The sequence below is a fragment of the Sitophilus oryzae genome, unplaced genomic scaffold, assembly GCF_002938485.1.
Source record: "Sitophilus oryzae breed Bouriz unplaced genomic scaffold, Soryzae_2.0 scaffold_1000_pilon_pilon, whole genome shotgun sequence".
Taxonomy (NCBI): domain Eukaryota; kingdom Metazoa; phylum Arthropoda; class Insecta; order Coleoptera; family Curculionidae; genus Sitophilus; species Sitophilus oryzae.
This window is the reverse complement of record NW_022145617.1, coordinates 412,065-435,255: the sequence shown is the minus strand read 5'-3', so window position 1 is coordinate 435,255 and position 23,191 is coordinate 412,065. Positions and strand designations below refer to the sequence as shown.

At 31.3% G+C, this 23,191-nt stretch overlaps 3 protein-coding genes across 5 annotated transcripts in view; 2 read left to right on the top strand and 1 right to left on the bottom strand.

Annotated features, from left to right (window-relative positions):
* LOC115875066 (golgin subfamily A member 4) overlaps positions 1-8,638 on the top strand; it is a 28,654-nt gene extending 20,016 nt beyond the window's left edge. For both annotated transcript variants that reach the window (XM_030890534.1, XM_030890460.1), the window contains 4 exons: positions 96-314; positions 2,146-2,503; positions 4,186-4,598; positions 6,174-8,638. In XM_030890534.1, coding sequence (XP_030746394.1) covers positions 96-314; positions 2,146-2,503; positions 4,186-4,598; positions 6,174-6,197 — 1,014 coding nt within the window. In that variant the 3' untranslated portion in view covers positions 6,198-8,638. The remainder of the gene's footprint in view (positions 1-95; positions 315-2,145; positions 2,504-4,185; positions 4,599-6,173) is intronic.
* Positions 8,639-9,938: 1,300 nt separating this feature from the next.
* Positions 9,939-11,047, bottom strand: LOC115874993 (actin-related protein 2/3 complex subunit 4). Its single transcript, XM_030890335.1, has 2 exons — positions 10,780-11,047; positions 9,939-10,731 (listed from the first exon to the last, which is right to left on the bottom strand). The coding sequence occupies exons 1-2, from the start codon at positions 10,957-10,959 to the stop codon at positions 10,405-10,407; spliced, it is 507 nt and encodes a 168-aa protein (XP_030746195.1). The 5' UTR covers positions 10,960-11,047; the 3' UTR covers positions 9,939-10,404.
* Positions 11,048-11,394: 347 nt separating this feature from the next.
* LOC115874861 (endoplasmic reticulum-Golgi intermediate compartment protein 3) lies at positions 11,395-23,081 on the top strand. Of its 2 annotated transcripts, none has more exons than XM_030890240.1 (6): positions 11,395-11,954; positions 12,016-12,218; positions 12,284-12,409; positions 12,537-12,727; positions 12,806-12,940; positions 22,813-23,081. In XM_030890240.1, exons 1-6 carry the CDS (start codon positions 11,661-11,663, stop codon positions 23,013-23,015), a joined length of 1,152 nt encoding a protein of 383 aa, XP_030746100.1. In that variant the 5' UTR covers positions 11,395-11,660; the 3' UTR covers positions 23,016-23,081. The 2 variants fall into 2 exon arrangements, with proteins under 2 accessions (XP_030746100.1, XP_030746045.1); XM_030890185.1 differs by lacking the exon at positions 22,813-23,081 and adding an exon at positions 18,704-18,998.
* The last annotated feature ends 110 nt before the right edge of the window (positions 23,082-23,191 follow it).

The following is a 23,191-nucleotide window of genomic DNA, read 5'->3' as shown; positions in this document are numbered from 1 at the left end:
TAAATTCGTTGAAATTGAATACATGGATAGCATTATACTCCTTCCTTATTTTTTTTTATTTAAAGCTACCATTTGATTCCTAAATTAAATTGCAGGTTATTCAAAACGTCTACGATAAATTAAATCAAGAAGTGTCAGAGCTAAAAATTAGAATAAACCAACTTACATCCGATAACAAAAACGTGCATGAAGAATATGAGAAACTGGTGATGGAACTTGAAGGTCACAAAGCAAGAAATGCTTTTCTGGAGAAGGAGAAATTAGAATTTGAAGAAAAAACAGAGAAAACTGAAAAACACACCGTTGCTTTACAGGTAATTTTTTAAAAATGTGATTTTCTTTTTATATTTTTATTATCATATATAAGTAATACTTCTATAAGGCTAGTATATAATAATATCTATATTTGATGCCAATTAAACTTTTAGTTACGTAATCGAGGGCGCGATTTTTAAATTCATTGTTACACCATGGGTTACTTGGCGACGCGACGAGCTTACTAACTGGAATTTAAATTTCCCGCTGGGATTCAGGTGGTAGCTCTGCTAGAGGTGGGAATTCTAGTTCCTTGGGAGGAACTAGTTCCTTAGTTCTAGTTCCTCCAGAGGAATAGTTCCTTGAACTAGGTCCTTAGATCACAATAGTTCCCGACTAACATTGACATCCCCGTTGCTTGCTAATGGATTTCGTTTTCAGTCAGAACTATTCACCCCCAGTTTACTATTCAAAATTATACAGATCATTATAATTTTTATAATGTATAAAATATAAGAAGACGTGTAATTGCATATGTTAAAAACATATAGGTAAGTTTTATAGCAGATAAAAAAATTAAAGAAACTCAAATCAGAGTTTAAAAACTATATCACAAATCAATTGGAGGAAACAATACGAAAAATTTACAAAAAAATTTATTTTTCCTCACTTCAAGCTTTTTGTTTTTGTCTAAAAATTCAGAATATCTACTTCGTTTTATAAGATATTTCTTAATTTTAGGAACCTAAAGTGAAACATTCCCATAAAATATTTAAAAAACAAAGTAAAAATCAAAAATAGTATCCACGACAATTTACTGTAGTAATTACGCCGCGCCGGTTCGGCTGTGGTTTGGCTGTGACCGAATCCATCGTCGTCGCTTTGTATTATATCTCGGATCTGCCGACTGAATAGATTTCCGTGAACTAGTCTTTTAATAGTTCCTCTATGTCCGGATCCGATAACATACGGCTGGCACTCCCCACGCCTGCCTAGCATCAATCGCGCTGGCTGATCCATACGTAAACTAGTCTTTTATTTAGTTCCTCTAGTTCCTTTAGGTCCGGATCCGATAACATACGGCATACGGCTGGCACTCCCCACTCCTGCCTAGCATCGATCGCGCTGGCCCGATCCGTTCGTACGTAAACTAATCTTTTATTTAGTTTAGTTCCTCTAGGTCCGGATCCGATAACGTACGGCTGGCGCTCCCCACTTCTGCCTACCATCGGGCTACGCGCGCTAGCCGATCCGTCGCCGTCGCATATTCTATATCGGTCACAGTCTCGATCCCGGAACTAGTTCTTTGAGAAACCAGGAGCTAGTTCCTTGCATTCCGGGGTCGGAATAGTTCATTGGAACTAGTTCGTTCACGAATTACACATCTCTAAGCTCTGCTGTAAAATATGCCACATTTATTTATTTATTTTCTGACATTGTCATTCGTTTTGACATATTAGTTTTGTATTGCGAGTTTTTTGATGAATGAATTATGTTGTGATACCTTTAATCTTCAAAAATTTTACTAGCAGACCTTGCAGTCGAGCATTGTTCTTGTTAGAGTGTTTTTAGAGTAAGTGTACAAGATAGTTTAATAGCCGTAAAAAACTCATCGCAACTTTATTAGAATATTTTGAACGGGAAAGCGGTAGCAATGGCCCTTTATGTCCCTTAAGTGCTGTTAAGAGGTGAGTTTTGTTGATGTGAATAATAACTGTTTATATATTTATAATTAATTTACTTGTTTCTTAAAATATTTTGATTAAAAGAAAATATGGAAAAGTGGACATCGCTGTGCCGGTCAAGCTTAATCACGTGACTAAAAGTTTATTTGATATAAACTATAGGGGTATTACTTATATGTATAATAAATCACTTCCTAATTTACAGGATAAAATTAATGATCTGGCTGAACAACTACATCAAATCAAGAAGGATTCTAAGGATGTCAAGCCGTCTAGTACAGACTTAGAAGATATTCAAAAAGATTTTTACGATCTAAAAGAGAAATGTGATAATTTATTCGTAGAAAACAAGAATTTAAAACAGGAATACACTAGGATACAGGAACAATGTGATAACTTTAATAAGATTAAACAAGATTTAGAAAAACAAGTCGCCGATCTAGAGGGACACTACAACGAAGTGCTACACGAAAAACAGCTGCTTCAAGATGAAGTGCAAGAGCTGAAAATATCGCCTATTAATTCGGGCACGAGTGTCACGAGTAATGGGACAAGTAAGTTAGGTAAGAGAAAATATTTCACCTAGATAAACTTTCAAAAATAAATTTGTAATTGTAATTATAATTGTAAATTTGAATTTTTCTTATTTTAATTGACATTAAATCATAAAAATGAAAATATCTAGGAAAGTCTTTGTTTGAGGGATAGGAAAACCTTAATAGTGTTTTAAAGAGAAACGAGTTACCCATTGAATATTGGAATAATATACTGGGTGTTCCATTTAAATTAAAAGAGTTGACTTGATTTTAAAGGCGAACAATTTTCAATACTAATTTTGTCTCACCCTGTATAACTTTTTGGGTCAGGTTTTAATTTGATTTAAAATAATAGTTATTTTAACTACATATTAGGATAAACCAGGTAAATTCTAGTTTACATAGCCTTTATTGAAATTTAAAAATTATTCTTTATTTTTAGAAAATCTTAAATATGTCAAAAACATATGTCATATTCTTCTTTAATGAAAAGCATCTTTATTTTTCTCCTAGAATCCGAAAATCAATTAATGTATAGGGTGTTCCGTTACAAAAAACACTTTACTGTGAAACTTTAATGTGAAACTTTTTGGGGACGCTCTGTAGAACTCTCTATAAAAAAAAATGCTCTAAATTAACCTATATATGCTCATAAAATTTCATTTCAATACAAACTGTCGTTCTCCTTGGAGCTTCCGCGTCGTATGAGAGGCGCCACCCTGTACAGGGTAGTCCGAATTGTATTTGGGAAACTTCAGCAACATGGTCGTTCTCAAAATTTAGGCGAAAAATCTTTTTTTTTAATCTTCAAAGTAAAATATCTTGGTTATTTTGGACTTATTTGAAAAACGGTAAAGAGAAAATATGTTTTTTTTATGGAGATCTAACAGCCCTGAAAATATTTGCGCTTATTTAAGACTCATCCTGTATAGATCTAGGCGCAGACTGTGCTCCGCTGATTGTGTGAATGCGAAATCGCACAGTCGATGTTCTTTATTTTTAGAAAATCTTAAATATGTCAAAAACATATGTCATATTCTTCTTTAATGAAAAGCATCTTTATTTTTCTCCTAGAATCCGAAAATCAATTAATGTATAGGGTGTTCCGTTACAAAAAACACCACTTTAATGTGAAACTTTTTGGGGACGCTCTGTAGAACTCTCTATAAAAAAAATGCTCTAAATTAACCTATATATGCTCATAAAATTTCATTTCAATACTAACTGTCGTTCTCCTTGGAGCTTCCGCGTCGTATGAGAGGCGCCACCCTGTACAGGGTGGTCCGAATTGTATTTGGGAAACTTCAGCAACATGGTCGTTCTCAAAATTTAGGCAATCAAAAAATCTTTTTTTTTTAATCTTCAAAGTAAAATATCTTGGTTATTTTGGACTTATTTGAAAAACGGTAAAGAGAAAATATGTTTTTTTATGGAGATCTAACAGCCCTGAAAATATTTGCGCTTATTTAAGACTCATCCTGTATAGATCTAGGCGCAGACTGTGCTCCGCTGATTGTGTGAATGCCAAATCGCACAGTCGATGTGTGGCATTTTGTAAAAAAAATGTTTTTTTATCTCTTTTATATTTTTAATTTATTATTAATTTTTTTATATTTTATTATTATTTTTATCTCTTTTATTTTATTTTTTTATATATATTATTAAAGTATCTGTATAGGTATTTTGACTATTTCATGTTTCTGTTGCAGAAAATCTAAACATTGTGAAGCAAGAAACTTTACTAAATGCTGTTTCCAATGAACAAAGTACAGACAGCGAAAAGTGGCATAGAGAATTCGAAAACTTAACCGATAAATTGGCACAGTACAAATCTCTCGATGTAACAAATAAAAGTTCGATAGAATTCTACGAGAACGAACTGCAAAAACAGAAAAATAAAAATGAGAAACTCAACAGAAAGTTGGATGAAACGCTAGTAACCTTGAGTCATTGCGCTGAGCTATCAAATTCGACTGAAATTGAGTATTTAAGAAACGTTTTATACAATTACATGTTAGGAAAAGAGAGTCTAGTGTTAGCTAGAGTAATAGCCGCTGTTTGTAAATTTGATCCAAACCAGACTGAAGCAGTGTTACAGAAGGAACAACAGAAACAGACTTTGGTATAATTACTTATAGTGTCCATTTCCTTCAAGGTGACGATTAAAAGGTTGTTCAAATTTACGAGATTTGATATTTCAGACGAATCGGAACGTACTCTAAAGCCCCTTTTATACGTAACGTTTTAACTGTCAGGTAAAACGGAGGGCCGTTTATAAAACTGATGACAGTTCCCAAGACGGTCGTTCGTCTAGCTCCGTCTACACATACCGTTTTACAGCAGGTAGGACGGACTAAAAGCATAAAAAAGTTTTAATATTGCTCAGGGATAAATAAAACAAAATACGGTAATCGCAAAACATTTTCCGATGCACGTCATCAATCATATCGACATTGACACTAAAGTCTATAAACTTGACTAAAGAGGCATGAAAATTGGGCAAAAATGTTTAAATTTGTTGTCTAATTTAAGATACCGAGCAGCTCTTTATTTTACTTTATAGAGCAAATGATTGTAACAGATATTTTATTTAGATTAAAGCTGCAAACATTAGTTTGAACCAAATTTTATTATCGCTATGTTGGTAACATTGCGCCGTGCTCAGCAACGATGTCGTTTATTATTTGATAATTATCATAATGTCAGACATTATTTTGTATAATGTCGTGTTGTTGTTGAATTTTTGTGAGTAATTTTCGTTTTTGCCTATTTTCATAGTCTTTTTTAAAAAATCGTCCTTTAAGTACAAACAATTCTTTTAAGAACTGAATTTTCGAGTTTTTATATCGCATTTCTTGAAATTGTGTGTTGAAAATATGCCGAAGCATTTAAACAGTCGAAGCAAAGAGCTTGTAGCTTCCCTGATAAACTATTTTGAATAAGAACATAACAATAAAAGTTCTTTATTATCCTTGACTGCAGTCAGAGAAGTAAGTTGATTGGTAAGCACATTATACCACTTTCAAAGTTATTTCTACGTTAGTTTTTAATAAATTCTGTGATTATTAGTTTGTGCATTAATGACGTCCTCTTACTTGTTATTACCACTTGTGGTGTTTTAAGATGTACATCAATAAATAAATAAATAACCCATAATAACGCTTAGAATAAATAGTCTTTATAACAGACTAGTTTTTGCCAATATGTAATAAATAAAATAAGCCATAAAACAAATAAATCAATTAATTACTGAAATATTAATTATTAAATTACAAATAAAACGTAAAACTCTTTAAAAAATGATATAATTTATTCCTTCCCAATTTTAAATTAAGATTCATCTCATAAATCCATCACAATCTGGCAGCGCTGTCGTCATCGCTTGTCATTCAAAGTTGTTCCCGTGTATCGGAAATTGTTTTGCGATTACCCTATACTACCAGTTAAAATACTTGTACTTATTTCTGGGACACCCTGTATAAACCCATCCATAGTTAACCTAAAAATTATTAGAAACTTTTTTAGTTGAATAAATGGATTGGTATGGGTGTCATCTGTCTTTTTTTCTGTCATCGTCTGTCGAAATGTATATACGGGTTTTAACACATTACATGTTGAGCTTGAATCGTCATCTCTCGTGAAATGGACTTTATTTACACTTACAGAACATAAAAATAATTATATGTATATTTTTTAGCTGGGCCAGCTGGGACTTCTCTAGCAGTTAGAAAGTGAAACGTAAGACCTAACCTTCTGGTACTCTGCCATATAACACCTCATACAGTTCAAAAAACAGTCACTTATATTAAGTTATCAACATCTATGAGCGTTTTCAATATAAATATTTTAGAAAGAAATATACGAAGAAACTTGGTACTTTTTATTTATATCAGGAATGGGGTATTATTTAGATTTCCCACCATGACCAGTTATAAATTAATATATAATATATAGACTTAAAGATGGTTCTGGAGAGATTGTATATATTTAGGCACCAATTGTGACACAGAATCAAATAAATCTTGTAGACTATCTTAATATAAACAAATCTAATTTTGTAATTCAATCAAATAATCATAACTTTAGAAAATATCTTTCTCTATAAATACAGGGTTAGTCATCAACGATAAAGTTCATTTACTCGTTTATCTTGACAATTTCAGAAAAATTAAAATAGTTAAGTAATGCGAAAATAGACAATTAAAAATTATTTTCCAATATTCATTTGAAGGGTCCAGGGGACAACATGATAAGTGCTATTTTACTAATTATCAGGTTCTTTCCCTGTATGTATTTTTTTTTCTAGGCATATATCATAGGATTTAACTCCTTATTGTCCTACACATTTTGTAGGGCCCAGTTAGACCTACTATAATATTGTAAAACACTAAAATTAAGAAACTGGCGCTTATGATATTTTTCCTCTGGACCCTTCATTTATATTAAGTATCCTTCAAAAAAGTGTGGTGGATATAACTTTTTTTTTTTTTGAATGAACACCCTACTTTACAGGGGTGAGCATATAATGTAGGCAAAAAGACGTTGAATACCCCAGACAAAAGCATAAAATATATTTTAGTCCTAATTACCAATATAAAGAACTAAATACAACCAGCAATAAAGTAGGTCCCAAAATGAATTTGGCAAAAGCTAAAGTAATGTATAGATGACAGAAAAGACATTCTAATCAATAACACAACGCTGGAAAAGGTAGAAGAATATATATTTAGGACAACTAATACACAGGTCAGGATCTCTACTACCAGAAATCAACAGAATAATTAAGTTAGCATAGAGCATAGAGCACCTATGGAATATGAATCTCAGTCATATTGAAATCTAGAATGCCATTTTATCTAAAGAAGAAAACATTCGGGGATGTGTATTACCAGTCATGACCTGTGCATGTCAAACCTGGACACTTAAAACGGACGTTGTAAGGAAACTGAAGCTCGCACAACTCTGGATGGAAGGAAATATACTGGGAATAACCAAGAAAGATCTTAAAAAATTGAGTGGATAATACAAAAAATCAAGATAATAGATGTCATCCACAGAATTAAATTCCTTAAGTGGCAATGGGCAAGACACCTAGCAAGAAGGACGGACCACAGATGGACCATTACACCATGGTACCCACGAGGAATTAAGAAACCTAGAAGAACGCCAAACCTGCTATGGGACCATGATTGGGAAGGCTACAACATAATTGGAAATAGTTGAAAAAGCTGAAATAATCATTACAAGAACTACTAGTTTTAGGTATATAGCATTATATTTTATATAACAAAAGTTAGTATAGCATTTTACGCAGACTCTAAATAAAAATAAAATAACAGGGCGTTACATTTAAAAAAAAACATCTGCCTCGCTATTTTGAAGCGCGCCCTATATACTCAAATATATGTAGTTTTAAATTCTGTATCTTAACATTCCCCACAAGCTTTATGTTAAACATTTTTTCTTGATTCGCAAAATAAATGAAAAATTCTGAACTTTATTGTTGACTCACCCTGTACAGATCACCCTGTATGATCAAAAAGTTTAAATATCAGGTGTGATTTGTATAATGACTAATGACAGATATAAGCAATTCTTATGGGAAAATTATATTAGGATTATTTTAACTGTCAAAATCAAAGCCTGCTTGAACATAAAAAACTTTTTGTTCGTAAAGTACAATATTCTCAAAAACTTTTATGATCAAGTGTGTTTTTTATGAGAGATTAAAAAAATGTTATAGTAAATTAAATTGTATGGCTTTAATTCTCAAAGTCAAAGCCTACTTGGTCATAAACCTCTGATTGTACAGTTATCTTTAATGTAGCTACTATACAGGATGAACCAGTGTTCTCAATAATCTCCATATCAGGTTTTATATTTGAGATTTTTACTCCATTTTTTGTAAAACATGCTGGGAATACTAGCCCACATTTTAAAAATGTTTTTGGTTGATAACTAACCATACGATCGAGAAAAAAAAACGGCGTCAAAGACGGCTGGGGAATCACAATCGATGAAAATGTTACCGAAGTCAAGCTCTAGATGTCATTTACTTGGCCCGTACTCTTCTTTATTTTTTAATGGCGCCTACTGTCAGTTGGCCTTAAGAATGGTGTAGTTTAAAATTTGAGAAAAAATATTTTTGTTCAGAAACAGATTTGTGTGTCTGAAAACGTTCTAACCTTTTTTATTCTTTTCACGTTTCAGTAAATGACATCTAGAGATTGACCTCGCCAAAATTATTGTCGATTATCATTCCCCAGCCGTCTTTGACGCCGTTTTTTTAGATCATACGGTATAATCATACATATGAATGTATAATCTTTGAATTTAACCCTGTATATCTATAAAAATATTTTTAAAATATACGCTACCCTTGCCTACATATTTTGTAAAAATGAAATGGAGTGAAAATCTCAAACAAACACCTCATGTGGAGCTTTTTTGGAACAACATGTATATTCGAAAAATACTATATTGCAATTGCTATTTTTATTATAATATTTAGATATTATATAATTGCAATTTTTAAAATAATCTATTATTTTTAAGATTTAAAAATTTATTTCGCTAAATTAAGTTAGTCGCTAACTAAATGGGATAATACCATGATAATATCCCTGTGAGACCACAAATTAAAATTGTGTATATCGTATTGCACTCCAATTTTTGTAGTATTAACAAATTTTTAGCATTCCTTGTTTTCTAGTATTTTTTTTATTATTATTGGTATATGCATAAAAAATAAGTGTGCAGTTCAATTTACCATTGAGATTTAAAATTTATGACTAAATGTTACACATATATAATTTCATAGTCGATGGACTCCACTACCATACAATAAAAAAAAACGGCGTCAGAGATGGCTCGGAAATAAAGATCACTGTCGTTTTGTATGTAAAATTATATTATGAGGAATGTCATCTATTATTTCCAAGCCAACTAGATGCCGTTTTTTTTTTTGATCATATGGTACCGTATGATCGTAAAAAACGGCGCAGCGATGGCTATGAAGATCGCTGTCATTTTAAGGTACATTCAGGTTGAGAGCGTCGCGTCCGCCCTATTGAACTGGAACTCCGACGCTCAGCGGACGCTAGCGCAACACCAAACGCGACGCTGTCTACCTGAATGGTCTAATTTAAGTTAAGTGAATTGATTCCATTTCGACACGCGGACGCGACGCTCTCAGCCTGAATGTACCTTTAATATAAATTCATATGGGAAATGTCATTGATCGTCATTTTCCAGCCAACTGGACGCCGTTTTCTTTTCGATCATACGGTATTTTATCCTTTAATAACAAATGTTAATGGTTAATTGCAAAAAATACTTATATTTATTTAAAAAAAAACAAATTATTTATGTATTTATTGACTTTCTATTATTTTGAATTTATTTTTGTTAGATGTTTTTGTCAATTTTTATGTACTTTGTTACAATAAAATAACAGATATTTAAAAAAAAATATTTTAATACAAAAGCGTGGTTGAACAAATTATTACCCTTAAATATCAAAACTTACATAAAAAAATCAATCAGCTTAAAACAATACTTATTGACATTAAAATATGTATAAACAAAAAGATAAGAACTTTTTGCTTTGTTATACATACATACCATTGTGCTTGAAGTTTTAATTGCACTAAAACTGTTTTCATATAAGATATAAAAAGTAGTTTACAATAAGAATATATTATACATGTATACTTATATCATAAGGGTGCACAATCACACATTAGAAAACTTATTTTAATTTTGAAAGTTCACCTGATCATATTTTTTTAATAAATTTGCAATAGACACGTACATACTTCACACAAATATATTAATATCTTTCTCTCCGATATAGGAATTCATACATTTCTTCTTAACTCATTAACTTCTCTCACTAGTTTACCACATATATGCCATAAATATTATACTCAAAATCGTTTTAAAAACTCTTCAGATACAATCCTAGCTCTTGCGTTCACAGCCAATTTCATTTCGGAAATTTCTTTATCAATTTCTTCCATGAAGTGTATGACAAAGTCGACAAGCTTATGCTTATACATTTGCTCAGTGTGGAAGTTTGTTATCAGGAAACTTATATCGTAACCTTCGATAGGTTTTCGTCGAAGAACTATGAAGTTTTCCGCACGCCTCATCATAAATCGCATAAACTTTTTGCAGAGAATTTTTTCGATCTCGTCGGCTTGTTTTACGGCGATACTGATACGTACGGAGTTTACTGAAGCCTCGATAAGTACCTAGAAATATTTATTACAGTTAAAAAATACTAATTAAGTAAATTTTACCTTTTCTTTCTCGTTACGTGAAATTACAACTGGAGTGAGTAACAGCTCTTTCGAACTTCTAACCTCTACTTCTGGTTTATTGTGTCTTTCTACCACTTGTGAGCTGAAATTGTCTAAACACATAGCGGCAGTTAATGTATGCCTAACTGCTGTTAGATACGGTTTTAATGTAGCAGACATTTTAATTCAAATAAAGTTTCTTTTAAACAATTTTTGAGGACACACCTATCAAAATATTTGTTGATAACAGATTGACAAGCATTGACAAGTTTGACGACCATTGACGTTTACGTACCACAGAAAGGGCACATAAAAATGGATGAACTTGCATCATATATTTGCATGCTACGCAATCCTAGATCATATATAAATCCAAGGATGGAACCAAGGTTCATAACTGAAATATAAATATTTTTGTTCTGGGAACTTTGGCGTTACTTTATCCTGATAGAACCCTTGTATAGAACGTTTTGGGGTTCGTTTTGGATTTCTTGGATGTTTGCATTTTTTATGCGTTTATTTTTTGATTAAAACAAGGGTTGTATATTGTAAGCCATAGAGTATAATAGTTCCAAGTAGACGTTGTTGACAGATGCTCGACAGTCATCAAAACAATCATGACAGACGTCAATTAAAGAAGAAAGTTTTAAAAACACAAAAATGAAAATGTTGATGTGGACATTTTTTTGAAAACTAGTAAAAGAAATCGGCGAATAGATTTCTCTTTAAAAGATTTAAATTTAAAAAACTTAGTATGTTTGTTGTTTCAAATAAAGAGTATTGAGAGATGCCCTAGGAAATTTACATTTAAAACTATGCGAAGTTTTTACTTTACACTCTCGAAAAGTTAACAGGAAAAGTTAAATTAAAATATATACAGAATGGATTATTTTAAAAAACTAAGGCGATTCGATGCCTACCCTAAAACGATAGAGGATGTAAGAATTCAAACTTTAGGAGGCGGAACAATTACAGTAATTTCAATGGTTATAATTACTGTTTTATTTTGGCTTGAATTTCTCAATTACCTTACGCCAAACGTTACAGAAGAATTATTTGTTGATACGTCTAGGGGCCTAGATCTATCAATTAATATAGATATAACTGTTCCTAAAGTCTCTTGTGATTTTCTAGTCTTAGATGCAATGGATTCATCGGGTGAACAACATTTACAGGTACATTAACTTATTTTTTTCAACACGTAGGTATTGTTTATTATATAGTTATTTATTTTAGATTTCACATGATGTTTTTAAAAGAAGTTTGAGTTTAGATGGGGTGCCTATAAACGAACCAAAAAAGGAAAACATTACAATATCAATTAAAACTAAAAATGAGACAGACAACACACAAAAAAATCAAACTGATTATTGTGGCAGTTGTTATGGAGCTAGGGAAGGATGCTGTAATACTTGTGAAGAAGTTAGAGATGCTTATAGGTCAGAAATATAGTTTATTTATGAAGTCCTTTTTTTTAAGTTAATATTATATTTTCTTTCGTTAGAATAAAGAGATGGGCCTTGGATAATGTTGAGGATATAGAACAATGTAAGCATGAAAAGTTTAATGAAAAATTGAAAACGGCTTTCACTCAAGGATGTCAAATTTATGGAAATTTAAAAGTTAATAGGTACAGATCTATTTAAGTTTTTACAATGACTAAATACAAATATAAAGCAATGTAATCTAATATTTATGTGCATTACCCTTTTCAACAAAAATTTATAATTTTTTTTTTATAAAAATTTTCCTTTTAGAGTTAGTGGAAGTTTCCATATAGCACCTGGAAAAAGTTTTAGTATAAATCACGTCCACGTACACGACGTACAACCTTTTTCTTCATCCGAATTTAATATGACGCACAAAATAAAAACTTTGACTTTTGGAACAATGATTAAAGGTGGGGTTCACAATCCTTTGGAAGACTTTGTAGGTCTTGCAGAAGAAGGTACGTCTTTCATAATAAAACACAAAATATACATGTAAACACATTTTCTTTCTATACTTTTTAAGTACTTTTTTGTAGGGGCGACAATGTTTCAATATCATATTAAAATAGTACCTGTTTGTTACGTTACCAAGGATGGGACGACCGTTTACAGTAATCAATTTTCAGTGACGAAACATCAGAAAGCAGTTTTATTAATGTCGGGAGAGTCTGGTAAGTCAATTGTAATAGGGTTATTCTAAATGTTGAAGTTGTTAAAAGACTGCTAGAACTACAATTTAAAATTATTTTCGTGAGTTACAGAGTGTCTGTGTTACAGAGTGTATGTGAGCTAGGGAGCTGACTCACTGACAGAAAACATATGAAGAGACAGACAGAAGTTTTACTTCAAATATGCGCACATAGTGCAAAAAATAATGCTACCTTATACTGGATACTGGGTGTCTAAAAATTAATTTTAAGTAATTAATAAATAGTACTGAGTCTGTGGTTAGTTCCTTGTGAAACAGTTTTAAGGCTCTAAATCTTAAATAATTAATTAACTTAAATAATATTTTGCATCAGATGCAAATATAATTATCTATCAAATTGTTTTACCTGTATCATTTTTGGCTATCTCTTCAAGTTTTCTTCATTATTCATTTTTCGTTATTTTTATAATTATTCAGATCTTATTTATCATTATTTATTAATATATCCATGCATAGTGATGTAAAATTACCGGTAATTTATAAATCAGTAATATTATGGTAACGTTGGTAATTCGTAAAAAAACTTTTTAAATATTATTTTTGAAGTGATGAAACTTCTTTACACGCGTTGAGAGTAAAAATTCAAGGCCGTGACACACGACATTCAATGACAGCCCCGAGACAGCCGTGACGCGCGAGCCAGCGAGAGGAAACGTGATAGCGGCAGTGTTGCCACAGCTAACCCATTCGAGGTAGATCTACCCCTTTTCGGTTATACCACAAGCTTATTTGATAAAAAAATAAGCTTGTAGCAACACTGGGTAACGATCTGTGCCATGCGCGGCTAGGAAAATCACTATAATAAACTTGAAACTGTACTAACCTTGATTTCATGCATATTTTCATCGATATGTTTGTAGTTTTTGAATAACGGTCTAGGTAAAGCATCTAGCTCATTTCCCAGCTCAGAATTAGAATTTAGAGTTAGTAACTCGCGTTTTCACTGGAGGACACTGGCATATTTATTTCAAACCAATAATCAACGAGAATATTCGTATAATTTAATAACATTATTGTAAATCGCTATAAATAATTGTTTGTAATTGAGCTGTAATTTCTGTATTATTAATCCGGTAAATGATGGAGATAAACAGTTGTGATTGATTAAAAATTTATTTTAAGATGAAACTTTTTTAATAACATTCTGGGAATTGAATAGCCTAGATGGAAAAGGGCCCATTTTTCAAAAAGGTAATTTTTCAGGAGAGACAATAATCCATATATTGGGTCCAAAAACTAAAATTCAATAAATTTTAATAAAATACATGAAAGAGGTACATCATCAAAGTGTATTTTATTAAAAATATGGTTATAAAAAATATGTTTACAGAAAATACAGACTTAAAAAATGGGCCCTTTTTTTTTCAAGTTATAATGTAGCAAACTGTTATAATAAAACAACTAGAAAATATCTCTAACAAATTGATAAAAAAAACACATCTATTCGAAACAGTAACTTATAGTAAACATTGGATAAATATAATACTTATGACCTAACGCTCGTCTGGTTCATCCTCATGTGTACATGTAGCACCAGTCAAGGAACAAATAAAATAAAATGCAATGGCCTTTTCATCTTTTAAAAACTTGCAAAGTTCCTTAATATTTTGTAGCTTGAGGGCGTTTATAGGTAAATCAGCCGAGTAAGCTAGCTTTTCGGGTATAGGGATAATTCGGGTAATTCAACACCAGGTTTCAAAAGGGACAACAAAAATAGCTGCCAAACATTAAAGACTTTGATTCACTTGTAAACTCAAAAAACTTATACTGTGTTATTTGGAATTTCAACTTATTTGTGGTGAAGTTTTTTTTAAAAAACGGTTCTGATAGTCCATTCACAAAGTCTCTCACCATATTTCTTTTAAGCTCAACAACAGTAAACTTAGAACTTATTATGGTGTTCCAATCTGAAGGCGATTCAGCCACTTCTCTTCTTCTTTGCATTTTTTTCTATTATAGCAAAATGCCTGTCGCACGGCAAAAAGCTGCGTCCCCGTTGTGGAAAAAAATGCTGGATGTTTTCCAACTTCCCATTTAGTACCAACGTCTGGCATGGACTTGGCGAAACAAAGGCCCAAATGTATCAGATGGGCCCATGTTCTTCAAAGCGATTAACACACAGCTGATTTTAATACGTTTACAGTGCGTTTAGTGGGCCTTTCTCCTACTGGGCATGAAACTATGAACCCTTCCTGGACACAAACGGTACATTGTGAGACAAGAAATTGTAGAGAGAAACAAGCCCTATAACATAGCATAGAACATTTTAATGAACAGTGCTTTCCATAAAATCAATAAAATGAAAAATATAGGAAATAATATACAGGTACTAATTTCTTTCGAAAATCGACAACTATGAAACTATCATCCCTTCCTGGACACAAATAGTACATTGTGAGACAGGAAATTATAGAGAGAAACAAACCCTATAACATAGGATACAACATTTTAATGAACAGTGCTTTCCATAAAATCAATAAAATGAAAAATATAGGAAATAATATACAGGTACTGATTTCTTTCGAAAATCGACAACTATGAAACTATCATCCCTTCCTGGACACAAATGGTACATTGTGAGACAGGAAATTGTAGAGAGAAACAAGCCCTATAACATAGGATAGAACATTTTAATGAACAGTGCTTTCCATAAAATCAATAAAATGAAAAATATAGGAAATAATATACAAGCACTGATTTCTTTCAAAAATCGACAACTATGAAACTATGAACCCTTCCTGGACACAAATAGTACATTGTGAGACAGGAAATTGTAGAGAGAAACAAACCCTATAACATAGGATACAACATTTTAATGAACAGTGCTTTCCATAAAATCAATAAAATGAAAAATATAGGAAATAATATACAGGTACTGATTTCTTTCGAAAATCGACATCTATGAAACAATCATCCCTTCCTGGACACAAATGGTACATTGTGAGACAGGAAATTGTAGAGAGAAACAAGCCCTATAACATAGGATAGAACATTTTAATGAACAGTGCTTTCCATAAAATCAATAAAATGAAAAATATAGGAAATAATATACAAGTACTGATTTCTTTCGAAAATCGACAACTATGAAGCTATGAACCCTTCCTGGACACAAACGGTACATTGTGAGACAGGAAATTGTAGAGAGAAACAAGCCCTATAACATAGGATACAACATTTTAATGAACAGTGCTTTCCATAAAATCAATAAAATGAAAAATATAGGAAATAATATACAGGTACTGATTTCTTTCGAAAATCGACAACTATGAAACTATCATCCCTTCCTGGACACAAATGGTACATTGTGAGACAGGAAATTATAGAGAGAAACAAGCCTTATAACATAGGATACAAAATTTTAATGAACAGTGCTTTCCATAAAATCAATAAAATGAAAAATATAGGAAATAATATACAAGTACTGATTTCTTTCGAAAATCGACCACTATGAAACTATGAACCCTTCGTGGACACAAACGGTACATTGTGAGAGAGGAAATTGTAGAGAGAAACAAGCCCTATAACATAGGATACAACATTTTAATGAACAGTGCTTTCCATAAAATCAATAAAATGAAAAATATAGGAAATAATATACAGGTACTGATTTCTTTCGAAAATCGACAACTATGAAACTATCAACCCTTCCTGGACACAAATGGTACATTGTGAGACCGGAAATTGTAGAGAGAAACAAGCCCTATAACATAGGATACAACATTTTAATGAACAGTGCTTTCCATAAAATTAATAAAATGAAAAATATATTTAGGATGTTTCCGAATAATCGTGTTTCAAAGTTGCAGAAACAATTAATTCGAATAATGAATTGAATAATGACAAGTGACATCTGTCTAAGAAAGACAGCGATTTAGAGTGACAATTTGGTTATGTAAAATTTGGAGTGACAATTTTGATTATGCAAAAAAATACATATTCTATGAGTTCTACTGATTGACTAACAATTAACATTAATTTAAAAATAAATCTCCAACATGAATAGTGAACAAAACATTTAAACAAAAACAGACCACACAAAACAAATCGTTGGTTAGTAGCAGTAGTATTCAGAGATATAGATGTAGATAATTATCGTTTTTTAATAAAAATTAAAAAAACATAAAATTATAAAGCTAGAATAGTATACGGTTTTATATTAACTCTAATTTTTTTGAAGTTTATAAAAAGTAAAAAAATATATATCCTTCAAATCCTTCAATTTAATAGCTGTTAGTAGGACGTTTCACTTCAAATATGCGCACATAGTGCACACACAATTTTTTATTTCAAAACTAAAAACATTACAAAAAAAAGCAAGATACTAAAACTCTTATTTGACATATAAGTTGACGTATCGATATTTGTTGAACGATGACTGAACAGTCTTTACTTAGTTTAAATCTAGTAATTTAAATTAATTTTTAGTCACCCAGTATAAGGTAGTAATATTTTTATTATAGCATCACAATATCACAGATTATACAGATTATAAACTTTGTTTTTTCTTTATTGTTTTTCGTGGTTCCAATTTTCGGAATCGGACACTAGTTAGGTTACTAGTTTGCGCACATAGCACGCCCACTTATGGCCTCTAAAATTGTGCAAATTATTATATATAGTATATTAAACTGTTATTAGAGAGATATCGGAAAACCGAATAACGTCATGCAGTATTTACGCGTACCTTATTATGGTTACGATGTGCGCGAGTCAATTTTTAACGCAACACCCGCTAATAACATTACCGCCTGACGTAATTTGCGGATCAATTACACCAAGCGCTATTTCTAAACCTAAATAACGTTTAAAAATTGCTTAAATGGGCATGTGCGGGTATTTGACAACCGGGGCCGGCCGGCGAGATCTTTTATTTTAGGTTATGTTTGAATTGTTTTGAATTATTACTTTAGTTTTATTAGGTAATTTGATATTTAAGTAGCTGGGATTAGTTTTAATCAAATAAATATGGCCCAAAATGTGGATTCCACCTCTTCCAGTATTAAAGAACCTATAAAGAGGCTTAGGTTTACAGCAGATGACGACTTAGCCCTTCTAAGAGAATTTGTTGCTTGTTGCCCTGAATCCACTGGCAGACGTTGAACAATAAGGCACTGGAAATAAGCACTTTAGCCCTTTAGTTTTAAAATACCTAGTAAACAAAACAATTTCAAAGTTTTAAATTCAAAGTTAGGTTAAGTTTAAATAGCGGACGAGATGCGAACAGAATTCTTTCCGATCCGATAACTATAAATGAAGAGAGTTAATACCTCCTCACGTAAAGTAAATAACACCTGACCTTATTAACGTCCATAACGCTATTCGGTTTAGCGATATCTCTCTATTACGCTGTTTATAGTTATTTTACACGAGTTTATTTTTGCGCACAGGAAATTTTACTCGTTTGAACATCGTCATAAAAACAATTTTCGTACCACGAATTAGGGATAAGATTTTTATCTGTATACATATAGTATACCTAATCTGTGACAATATAGAGTAAATAAAAAAACTTCAACAACTTTAATATTTTTTTATTTATTTGGGACACTGTACTTTTTGAAAATTACTTTAAATTGTAGCTCTCCTAGTCCTTTAAAGACTTTTAACCTTTAAAGAACATTTACAATTTCTAAAAATCTAATCACTTGGCTACAATACTGCACGGCGAATAGCGTGAAAATTCTAGATAAAATAAAATTACAAAATAAACGTTTATATTTTTTAGGAATGCCAGGTATATTTTTTCAGTACGAACTCTCACCTTTAATGGTAAAATACACGGAAAAAGATAGATCTTTAGGACATTTTCTAACCAACGTTTGTGCTATAATCGGTGGTGTCTATACAGTAGCTGGTTTACTTGACACCTTTTTATACCATTCGATAAAAATGATTGAGAAGAAAATCGAGCTGGGAAAGCTAAGTTAGATTTGCACAGGCACACTAACGCACCACCATGATATAATATGTAATATTAAATAAAGTAATATTTTATTATACCAATTTGTTATAATATTTTATTTCAAGAGTTTTAGTTTTCTATTCTATAATTTTAACCATTTCTAGATGGCATGGCAGTGATCCCTGACTTTTGACCCCCCTGTAAACATTGTGGATAAAACAAGAATATTAATTTTTACTAATCAAAAAGACATAACTATAGCTGGTTATATTGCTAATAGATCTAGTAATTATGCCTCATAGTTTATGAATTATTGCTTCTCAAATTTCTTTAATTTTGACAGTAGATACTTCTAAAAGTTCCACAAATTTTAAATTTGGAATTTTAGGTAGCGGAAGGAAAAAATTAAGTCTCGAAATATCCTCATGGATCAAAAGTTAAGTGTCTATCCGCTACGGGTAACTGATTTTCCAGTGGGCAAAAACAAGAATTAATCAATTTTAAACTGCCTATAAAGGGTTGTCCGAACTGTATTTCGGAAACTTTGCCAGCATATTCTGCAGATGAAAATAAGTAAAAAAGTTCATATAAATGTACGTCCTAAAATGCTTAGTTTCGGAGATACAGGGTGTAGAAGTTTCATTTTTATTTCGATTTTTTTCAAATAACTTCTTAAGTAACGTCAGTACTTGAATGAAAATGGGTTTCTGGGAGTTTTTTGACATGAGAAATTTGATTTTGATGTCAACTTGACTACTATTTGTAGGGGTGGGCGCCATCTACATGTGTTTTAACGGTTTTGAAGAGTAATAACTTTTCGTCCGTACGTGTATAAAACTACTCGGTGAGAAAATATACATTTCCTTGAATTTTTACGGTAAAAATGTCACTTTGTAAAATTCGCTACGACCAACCGTTCTCAAGATATTTAGAATGAAAACAGTCAATAAATGTCATTATTGACAAAAAATAAAATGTTGGGTAGATAGTTATTTGAATAAATAATAAATTTGGGATTTTTTTTAAATTAATCATAATTTGTTTTAAAAAAAAATGAGAATAAAACAGTTTCTCTTGAACTTTTGGCACAAAAACATTTCAAATTTTTTATTTCAGTCTGATAACTATGTAGTCAACATGTTATTATTATGATATTGAAGAAAAATGTGGGTCGATTTCGGCATAATTGGGGACGGGCTACAGGATGATGCCCTCGACGTTTCGAACCGATGCCTCTAAATGGACGAAATCATCAGGATTTTTCTTAAATATGGGTCGATTGGAACCAAACTCGGCACGTGGATAGAGGTACCCGAATGTAGTTCTCAGACGGACAGACAGACCGAAAAAAGTAAGGAGTTTCACCCCAAATATGCGCACATAGTGCACATACAATTTTTTTTGTTTTATTTTTATCTGTAGAATAACCCACTGGAGTTAAATACACTATTTTTTTGACACCTGTAGAATGATCACCCGGTGTATATGCTACTTTTTAATCCGTCGTTTTACCTGACAGGTAAAACATTATGTGTAGACCATAGATAAAAGAAAATAATCTTATATTAAGATAGATATGAAACTTAATAGTAAAATTTTGGGTCAAAGCGCCCCTCCGTGTTCTTAGTAGAGACTACGTTTAACCCAGCGCCTTCGCCTTTTCTGCTGTAAATATTTTTATGTTTATATTTGATTTCAAAGAATTTAGTTTTAAAGTTACACTGATATATTAGTATATCAGAGTAACTTTAATAAAACATAAGAATATATATATTTTACAGTTTATTAAATATAAATTTTGACTACAAGGTAGAAAGTAAATCACAATATTTGATAAAACTTATAAGTATACGATTTTTACAGTTAATAAATAATAAAACTATTTCTGACTATGATATTTAAAATTTAGATAGATAGAATATTAAAAAACATACCGGTATTTGCAGACGCATGTCCAAATTCAATAAAAACCAAAATTTTTCCTGCGAAAATCGGGCTTTTTTCACAGAAAAGGTATTTTTTGATTTATCAATAATCATTGTCAAGTTGACAATATACAGGGTGTTTTCTAATTAGTCTAAAAAATTGTGGTGTGATTCCTCATGTGTTCTTAAAACGATTTTTATATAACCATTGGGTCTAAAGTACTTCCTTTCTGATTACAGGGTGTTAAAAATTAAAAAAAAATCGATATTTTGCTTAAAATAAATGGAACACTACTGCTTTTTTAAAGAAAATATATTTGTTTCTTGACTGGCCATCTTTTTCAACAAAATTGATCTTTTGAGTTTTTCTTGTTCATCAAACGGTTGCCGAGAAAAAAATAAATATACTTATTAAGAGCCCGCCTTAAGCCGTTTTCTAACGAATTTTTTTATTTTTTAGATTAATTAGGAAACACCCTGTATATGCATATAACTGGCAACCAAATAAACTAGTAACCTCTAGAAATTATTTTTCCTACCACTAGCGACATACCGTGTTTTTAGTGAGTACTAAATTATTTTATCAAAATTTCACCATATAAGTTTCCAGGCAATGGTGTAGACGGAGCTTAACATTTATCAAAATATTTGAATTTAAAATATTATAAAGATAGCCACGTGCCTGTTACTTGTTAACTATTCATACGTAATTATTGAAAAAAAAATAATTTTTAAAATTTTAATTCTTTAGATATAGGTACACTCATATTTTTGCTATCGTTGTTTTAGTTGCAGGCTTACAGGTATTGTATATAATTTTAGATAAACTATTTCTTATCGCAGCTTAAAGAAAACCTGTTATTTGTTAGTTCCATACTAATTATGCATAGTCATTTTTTTAACGAGCTAAAATAAAAAAATCAGACCTTTCGATGTATAAAAGTAATAAATATTGATAGTATACAACGTGAATAAAAGTATAAAAGCTAATATGAGGGCAGTAATGTTGTTAATAATGATTATTTTTGTATGCACCGAAGTACTGAATGGGCATATAAAAGGTAAGATTGAAGAAGAAAAAGAAAATACGAAAAAAATCAATTTTTGTGGTATTTAGCGGTGGCTGGCAATTTTGATGTTCTATATCTCTGATTCTGGGCATGGACAGACATGGAACCCACACCAAATGAAGGGTCCAGGGGAAAAACATGATAAGTGATAAGCGCCATTTTACTAATTTTACAGGAGAGCACTATATTATTCTGTGAATTACTGTAAAAACTTTTTTAATAAACATTTATATAAGAATTTCATTTCGATTGTAGAAAAAATGTTGTGTGCAACATGTGCAAAAAGCTTATTTGTTGCACTCAGCATGATTCATGCGTCGTGCAACAAATAAGTATGTCCTTTTTGCAATAAGTTACACAAATAACTATTTTTTAACACGCATAATTAAAAAAATCTCAAATTTTAAAATTGTTCTTAATAATTCAAAAATATTTCGTGTAGGACCTACATAAGTTAACTCGCTAAAATTTAGTGTGGGTTCCATGCGGAAAACCCGAGAGATATAATACGGAGTGTCCCATTTTCGTGTATTCTATATGTTTTTTTTTGTATTTACGTGTAGAAATACAAAGATGCTGGCTGTTTGCACCATCACTGTGCTATTTTTTTTTATGAAAAAGTTAAATAATATATATTTTTTACCTTGTTCGTGAAAATAAGTATAGATGTGGTATAGACTATATCATTTTTTCAGAAACCTTATAACAAGGAAAATAAAATTAAAAAATTATATACAGGGCATTACACCTTCATATACAGGGCACTAAAGGGTTAGGAGAAATATGTTTGTAGCATCTTTAATTTCATAAAAAGTAGCATATAGTATTGTGAAAACCGCCACTTATAAACGAGAAACCTTGCAAATCACCCGAACATGGGACACCCTGTACATCACAATTGCGTTGCTGCGGTTTTTGTAATAAGACTTTATTACAGACGGAAAGAAGAAAGGACCTATTAAAAAGTTCCACGATAGATTTTTTCAAAATATTACCAATACCACTGTTACCAATACTACAAAACCTGTTGATGTATGTTTGGGAAATACCGGTAATGAAGGTTTACTGTGTTCAGCTCAGTGCGCTAAAAGAAATTACACTGTAGGATTTTGTATAAATAAGTGCTGTAATTGCGTATAAAATGTTATTTAGGTATAATATAATGTAAAATACCTATTAGGGGTTGAAAAAAAAACATCAAAAATCAAGATTTTTAAGAAATAAATCTTGATGTTTATTTTTGTTTTTTTTTTGTATTAATAAAACAAGTTGTTTTTTCGTCACATTTTGTTTTTTTTTGCCATTCTTTAAATTTT